This window comes from Chaetura pelagica, unplaced genomic scaffold (genome assembly GCF_000747805.2).
Source record: "Chaetura pelagica isolate M959 unplaced genomic scaffold, ChaPel_1.0 scaffold109, whole genome shotgun sequence".
NCBI classification, from domain to species: Eukaryota; Metazoa; Chordata; class Aves; order Apodiformes; family Apodidae; genus Chaetura; species Chaetura pelagica.
The window spans coordinates 15,040,668-15,048,507 of record NW_009970725.1 but is presented as its reverse complement, the minus strand read 5'-3'; the positions used below and the strand labels follow the sequence as shown (position 1 = coordinate 15,048,507).

Genomic DNA, 7,840 nt, shown 5'->3' with positions numbered 1-7,840 from the left:
CAGGAATAGGCTCTTTTACAGTGTGTGATTCTCATACCCTATTTTAGATGCTGATTTGAAATGTTTCTAGAATGCCATTCATCTCATATGTCCCGGTACTGGTTGAAAAGAGAGCCTTGGTTAATTATTTCAGATCTAGATATCTGCTTTTGGCCAGTTTATGCTTTCTTACAGCATCATTTCAGTTTTGAAGTTTAAATGTGTTTATTTTGCATATATTTAAAGTAGTTATTTTTTGTGATTATATAGCTCACGTTTATTTTAATTATTTGCTCCTGCCTGGCTGAAATGTCCTAAGTAAATAAAATTCAAGAGAACTGATCAAAATTTATTTTGGTTCGAAGGTACAGAATCAAAGGTTTCTGTTGGTGTTTTAAACATCAGACTGGAAATGTATCCACAGCTTACTAAGACACAGTCTCCAGAAGTAACTAATACTCAAGTAAGTAATTTCTGGGAGGGCTGACTTATTCTTTTATTGGACAGGGGAAGCTATGTATATAGTTACATGTAGATGTTTAGGGCTGTGTGTTTTTGAATGTTAATACTTCTTTTTGTCCATTACATTTAAGTACCTGTTTTTAAACTACTTTGTTTATAGAGAACATTACATTCTTTGAAATACTACTTTAGTAGTTCTTCTAATTACATGTATCAAAACTTTAAGAAGAAAAATAAGAAAGATATAATATACATAATTTTCTTCAGGTAGTGTATGTTTTCTTGCTCTCTTTCCCACTCAAAACAGTAATTTCTAGGCAGCTGTTCTGCCTGGAAAGCCAGTATATGTTGGCCTGAAAGTGCATGCAGATGTTGTTCTGTACATCAAAGCTGAGCAATCCTTCTGTTAAGAAATGCATCACTTAAGAAGAACACTACTTCAATCAAGCCTACAGCAAATGTAACTTGAGGATTTTGTTTGCTAAATTTTCATTTAAAAATACTATGCTTCAGCATTTGCATGGCACAGTTTAAATATTAAGCTTTATTTTACATATGCCAAGATTTAGTGTTAATGTACTTATTAATGATGAGTTTTTGATTGTGGTGTTTTGTTGGTTGGTTTTTCTGTTTGGAATTAATACATACGTGACTGGTTATGTTTTTCTTTGCTGCAGTTTGCTTTGGAACGTCAGAAAACAGCAGAAAAAGAACGATTATTTCTTGTATATGCTAAACAGTGGTGGAGAGAATACCTACAAATAAGGCCGACACACAATGCAAGGCTAGTAAAGATTTTTGCACAGGTTTGTAAATTTAACAAGTAAACAAGTCCTTCCTTTAAGTAATCTTTTTGTTTTTTTATATATTTTGAAGTTCGTGTATATATATAATTTGTATAGTTTTATAATGTGGTTACGCTCAAGTCAGGGCTACATGTGGTGTATCATGCAAAAAATGAAAGTGGCAAGGCTTGAACTTCTGTTGTGTATTGAAGCGTAGTAGCATGATGCAGACAGAAGGGTTGCTCCAACCACCTCTGATGTATGAGGTGATAAACCTGTTTAGTCTTTTCCTTTAATACTCACCAATGGCAAAGACTTAAGTGATCTGTGTAAACTATTTCAAACAAATTTGGTACCAGATGAAACAGTTACAAAAACGAATTTATCAGATCTGCTAGAAGACATCCACACAATATTTGAGCTCTCTGTGGTTTGTAAAATAATGTCTGGTTCATGTCACACAATAGCTATGGAGAATTATTTTAGGCTAATAAATTATTATGTTGGTTTCTTCTTGTTAACCAACCCTCAGTAAAAGGAATGGTATAATTCTTGCATTTTTCATGCTGTCTATTTAGCTTGCATAGCAGCAGTTTTCCTAGCACAGATAATGCATAGTAGCTTATTATCTCAAGGTAATGTTCTTCCTCTTTCTCTTCAGTGAAGTAACAGCTTCCATTCTGGCTGTACCATGAGTGTTAAATAGTGATACGAACTTCCAAATCCCAACCAGCAGCTGAGCCCCCATCCAGTCACTCATTCCACCCCAGCAGGATGAGGGAGAGAACAGAAAGGGCAAAGTGAGGAAAAAAAGATCAAGATAAAGGTGGTTTAATAAGTGAAGGGAAGAAAGGAAGAGTGAGAAAAAAAGCAATGCAAAATCAGTTATTCACCACCTTCCACCAGCAAACTGATGCCCAGCTAGTTTCCAACCAGTGGCAAGTTAAGAAAGTCAGTTCCCCACCCCACGAGTTTTATTGCTGAACGTGGCACTATATGGCATAGAATATTCCTTTTGTCAGTTTAGGTCAGCTGTCCTGGCTGTGTCCCCTCCCAGCCTCTTCTACACCCATCTAGTATGTAACTGCAGTGAAAACACAAGACCATAATTTCTTGAAGCTGCAAAGATTTTAAAAAAACTTTCATCCCTTGTTAAAAACATACAAACATAAAAATACCAATTTGGCCCAATGAGGAAGAGTTCTATATTACTTGAAATAATTCAAATAGTATTTCTTTAAAGCATGTAATAAAACTGACCTTGTTCCAGTCATCGTTTTTTTGTTTTGTTTTGTTTTGAAGAAATTATAAATTCTTAGTGTTATTACTCTGTTAATTTATATAAAACTAGTTTTTAAAGGGGTTATTTTTAGGGTTTGTTTTGGTGTATGTGGGGGTTTGGTTTGTTTTTTTTCTTGACGATAATGTGAAAATTAGTGTTTGTTTTGGTGTATGTGGGGGTTTGGTTTGGTTTGGTTTTTTTCTTGACGATAATGTGAAAATTAGAAGTGAGTGGAGCATGAGTGGTGCCTCACCCATTTAGGAAAATGAATTGCAGCCTGTGCTTTTCCAGGTGTTTGAACATGTAGTCCAGAATGTCCTATGAATGACAGAGCCAGCAGAAAAATCTAACTGTAATGTCTCTAGATTTGGATTGCCTTAATGATCTTGTGTCTTAATTCAGGAAGTAGTTTTGTCTCAATATTTTTGAGTGATAGTTATTTCAGGGAGAATAAACCCTATTTAAGAAAAAAAAAAAAAGGCAGTCCAAGTTAAGATTAATCTTCCATGATACTTGCATGGCTGGCAAATAACCATGTTTTATATGTTCAGGATGAAAATGGAGTAAACCATCCAGTATGTTCATACATCAGACCACTTCGAGCAGGGCGGTTATTAGACACACCTAGACAAGCAGCACGATTTGTCAGTGTCCTGGGTTATGAAAGAGCTCCTGTCATCGGAGGGGGTGGTGGCAAACAAGAACAGTGGTGCACCCTTCTTGCTTTTCTATGTAGAAACAAGGTATGTGAAAATAGTCCTTGTGTGACACAATGGAAATTGTGTACATATATAATTGTATAGTGTAACTGAAGTCAGTAATTTAAAACAGGCTGGAAATACATGGATTAAATACAATTTGAGAATTCTGTAACAATAATTTGTTTAAGATCTTTTTAAAGAAAAAAGGATGTTAAATAGTAGCAAGAAAGCTTTGGAACACACTTTCTTTAATGCTATTGTTTGGGTCCATTTGTCAATATATCTGTTCGACAGTAAGTTTAGTTTTCTTAATTTGCTTTTTTAAGATCCTATTTAATTATTCAATGAATCCCTGCTAGCGTGCAGGATACTAGTTTGAATTCTGGACTAATCCAGGAAGAGTTAAAAAAGACTTTTTAAAAAAACTGTTTTTTGACATGGATTAAAATATACTGATAATTTTTTTACATTACATTTTTTCAAGGTGAGGATCTTCCCTAAAAGTTTCAGGCTAGTTCTTGATCTGACACTGGTATCATATAATAAATGAAACAAATTGTAACTCATGCTGGGTTATAGCTCTTTTGTTGTATGAATAAAAATAATAGTGATCCATTTCAATACCTCTTTGGAGCTGTTGATGCTTTTCTTTGCCACTGAGATACATCTGTTTTCAAAAGCTGTCACTTGTGTTTGTATTAAGAAGATGTATTCTTGGCAGCAGGAGCTGTATCATAATTTTCAGACCCATCTCAAAGACCAGAGAGAAGAGACATTAGCTTTTGTCTCTGAATGTCAGACCAGAGAGAAGAGACATTAGCTTTTGTCTTTGAATGTCATGTCATGCATGGGTACCATGTAAAGGCACTACTTGCTACCCCCTGGCTTTCAGGTGGAGGTGGTGATTGCAACTTTGAGTTGCAGGACTGTTGTGTTTGGAGGCATAGAGATAAGGTTTCCTCCAAGGCAGAAATGGAAAGCTGTACAGAAAATAACTGAATTTAGTCCCTGAGACAGCAGTTGGACCATTACTATTGTTCTTGTGGAGAGTGGTGTGGCATTATTAAATGGACACAGGTTCACTAGAAACTTGTTTACACCTACTTTTCTGCATATTTTCCTTGTACAGTGAATTTTACATTTTCAACATTCTGAATAGTATTTGACTAAAGAGCCTCACTCTTCTGCTTCTGTGTGCCGTGCTTTGTTTTATGAAGGCTTCATTGCATGAGGAGTTTTTGTTCTTGTTTTGCAACTAAGATTTGTGAAGAATTTAAGAGGCAACAAATAGTAGACATCACATTGGAGTTTTCTGTGAATTATCGATGGTAGTAACGTATTTATAAAAGAAATGTTTTTTTCTGACTGAAGGGAAAAGCAGCTATGCATGATTTTCAGCTGGTTTATAGTTAGCTCTGTGGGGGAGGTGTTTTTCTTTGTTTAATGTCTGACCTTTGACAACTTTTTCAAGGCAGTGAAATAACAGTAGAATTATTTTTTAAGTGACTGAATTTCCTAGCTGTGTGAAAATACTGTGTAATCTCTAGTATTACCTTGGGTATTTGCCTTCATGTATGTTTTTTTACATTTAGTTAGAATATTGGTTTTGTCTTCATGGGTTGATAGATTCTGGTTTTGGATTACTTTAAGGTATCTTTATAATAAGAAGAAATATTTTCTGGTATTAATCATACATCATATTTGAATTTTAAAAAATAGTCTATCGTTAGAACAAAGTACTATTTAAAACTGATTTATTTTAGTTTTAGAGAAAACTCAAACTTTGCACTTTAAACCTAAAAATCCTGACTTCTAATATGTTCTTTAGGTAAACAGGAGGGGAAACATGACTTGTTAAATAGTGGTTAGATAAATACCACTATTTTCTTTCTTTGGAGATTCTCTCCATGCGTGATACTCAAACCAGCTTACTAATACTTACTGCATAGGGTGACTGTGAAGATCATGCTAACCTTCTGTGCAGTCTTCTTCTTGGGTTTGGATTGGAAGCCTTTGTGTGTGTTGGAACAAAAGCAAAAGGAGTTCCCCACACTTGGGTAATGACTTGTGGAACTGATGGAACAATTACATTTTGGGAGAGCTTGACAGGACATAGGTGAGTAAAAGGAATAAAAGAAAACCATGTATGAGGTTTGCAGAGGATGTTTCTGTAGGGTTTTGTTTGTTTGTTTGTTTTTATCTTTGCACCTTGTCATGGAACTGTCATGTAATCCAGGTGACTTTTGTCTTTGAGTCTTTTTTCTCTGTACTGCTTTTGTTTGGAAAATAATTTATTTGATGTGTGGTAAAATATTTCAACAGTTGGTAGTATAGTTTTCAGTGTCTCTAATACCATATAGTGACTGTTTTGTGTTTTCTGGTAGCTGATTGCCATTGATGCTATCACTGCCATCATTTATAAAGCAGATGAAATCTGAGGTGATTTTTTTTTAGGAATACATTTTTTTTCTGTTAAATACAGAATCTGTGAAATCAGTGTTAAATTACTTTTTCCCCTGCAGGAATCTCTGCAAGTTCTGTGATACTCTCTCTCACTTGAGTAATTTTATCAGTGCACACATGTTTGTTCTGTATTCCAGAGCTTCTGGAACCCTTTATATCCAGTGTTGAGAATATGCAATTCTCTTTTCTGTATCCAATGATGAGCATTTGAAGATGTCTTTCTTCAAATGTGATGAATAGTGGAGAAGCTGTGTATGTTGTTAGAGTTGCAAAATTTAATTGCTGTTGAGTATCTGCTGGATTAATCAGCTTATTTTTCTAGATTTAAAGAAAAAAATGCAGTATTTCATTGTATGTTATGCCTCCAGAATGTATATAATTTTCTCTAAATAAGTGAATGCCATTTGTGGGGGATGGGAGGGAAATATGTTAACAAACCATTTTTAAGAGGAGAAATGGCTTTTTTATATATCCCATCTAACTATTTTTACCTTGCCTTGAAATAAGGTGTACTAATGAGAAATTTAATGTTTTGATTAGGTACATCCACAGACCTATCAACCCTGATGACCCTCCACTAGTTGAACAACCCAAGCCACTGTATCCATATCGCACGATAGGTTGTATCTTCAACCATCAGAAGTTCTTTGGAAATTGTCAGCCCTCTGATGCTGTGGAGGTCTGTGTGTTTGACCTGCATGATGAATCTAAATGGAAACCCATGAGTGGAGAGGCAATAAAATCTGTGTGTTCCCCAGGAACAACATCTTCAGTTCCCCCTTTCCCTCCTCTATGTGCTTCCTCAATAGATGCTGCGGTAGTAAGCAATGAGATAGAGTTGCAGCTGAGAATACTGGTCTCTGAACACAGAAAGGTAATACCGGTTAAAGATTGTCATTGATTTGTTGCAGTAATAAAGGTGCATATTTTTACTGTATACTTGTTTTGGATATCCTGACTTTTTGTTAGTTCACATACTCATGTCTTTGCAATGTGTTTTCCACCAGCTTTTGCAGAAATGCCATATATGAATAGTGAAATACCTGAAAAATTGCTTGGAAAGACTATTGAGCTAGCTTAGGCTTCATCCTTACTATTTTCAGTGGTGATTTGTAGCCGTATGTGTGAGCTCTTCTATGACCTTGTCTTTGCCACTTGTTCTAGATCTGTGATCTTCAGCTGACTGACACCTGCATACTAGCTGTGGGGTGGTCTGTAAAAAACATATGAAGATCAAATTCGGTTGTTTTTGGGGTTGGTCTATCCATCAAAAATGTTCCATGATCTTACTCTGACTCCTTTATAAAATCAAAACATATCTCTACAAGTTAATTTCTTCCTTTATCAAGGTTTTTGCAAGACGGGTAGTGTGCCAGAAATTATCCTTCCTATGCTGGATACAAAGGAGATAATATTTTAAATCCCTGTTAGTTTATGTCGGTTTTTAACAGGGTTCTTTGGTAGGTTTTGTTTTTACAGCCCCACACAATCCTTAGCCTTTGGAGTGGCAAATAATTCCGAGTATGAGTTTCATGCACTGTTGAATACATACGTGATTTTTCTTCTTTTTTGCACTTGTGGGATGGCAGGAGGAAGGTGCATGTACATGTGCATGGGTTTTGGGCAGCTGTTGTGCATTGTTTTTTCAGAAGTGGGTTTCCATGGGAGACATTAGAAGAATGTGAGGTTAATCTTAGTTGATCTTTCCCATATATTTGCCGTGTATTTGTGCAGTATCTCTGCATGGAATGTAAGAAGACACTGTAGCTAAAACATCTAGTTTCAACCCTGTGGGTCATCTTAGTCTAGTAGTCTAACTTAGTTTCTTAATAAGTATTTGATACTTTGTTAGTGGTGTTTGGTTCTTCCAGTTGGTGAGTCACTATACAAATCTTACTGCTTCATGGGTTCACTTCCATTAACTACAAATTAAAGATTTGTCATGGATTTGTTTGAATCTATACAGTATGCAACCTTAGTCATATCCTGATGTTCATTCTGCATGGTTGTCATCATTCTGTGACTTGCCTCACAGGATCTTGGCCTTTCTACTATTTGGGATGACCATCTGTCCTATCTGTTGTCACCAGCATTAGCAGCCTATGAGCTTGAACGTACAACAAGTATTTCTGCAGGAAATGAAGAGTTTCAAGATGCTGTAAGAAGAG

The 7,840-nt window shown here is 35.6% G+C and overlaps 1 protein-coding gene across 1 annotated transcript in view; it reads left to right on the top strand.

Moving 5' to 3' along the window:
• Positions 1-7,840, top strand: part of CEP76 (centrosomal protein 76kDa) — a 16,255-nt gene that overhangs the window by 7,683 nt on the left and 732 nt on the right. Inside the window, exons 7-12 of the mRNA XM_010006942.1 lie at positions 345-442; positions 1,119-1,247; positions 3,060-3,251; positions 5,159-5,325; positions 6,213-6,546; positions 7,708-7,839. Of these exons, the coding sequence (XP_010005244.1) occupies positions 345-442; positions 1,119-1,247; positions 3,060-3,251; positions 5,159-5,325; positions 6,213-6,546; positions 7,708-7,839 (1,052 nt within the window). The remainder of the gene's footprint in view (positions 1-344; positions 443-1,118; positions 1,248-3,059; positions 3,252-5,158; positions 5,326-6,212; positions 6,547-7,707; position 7,840) is intronic.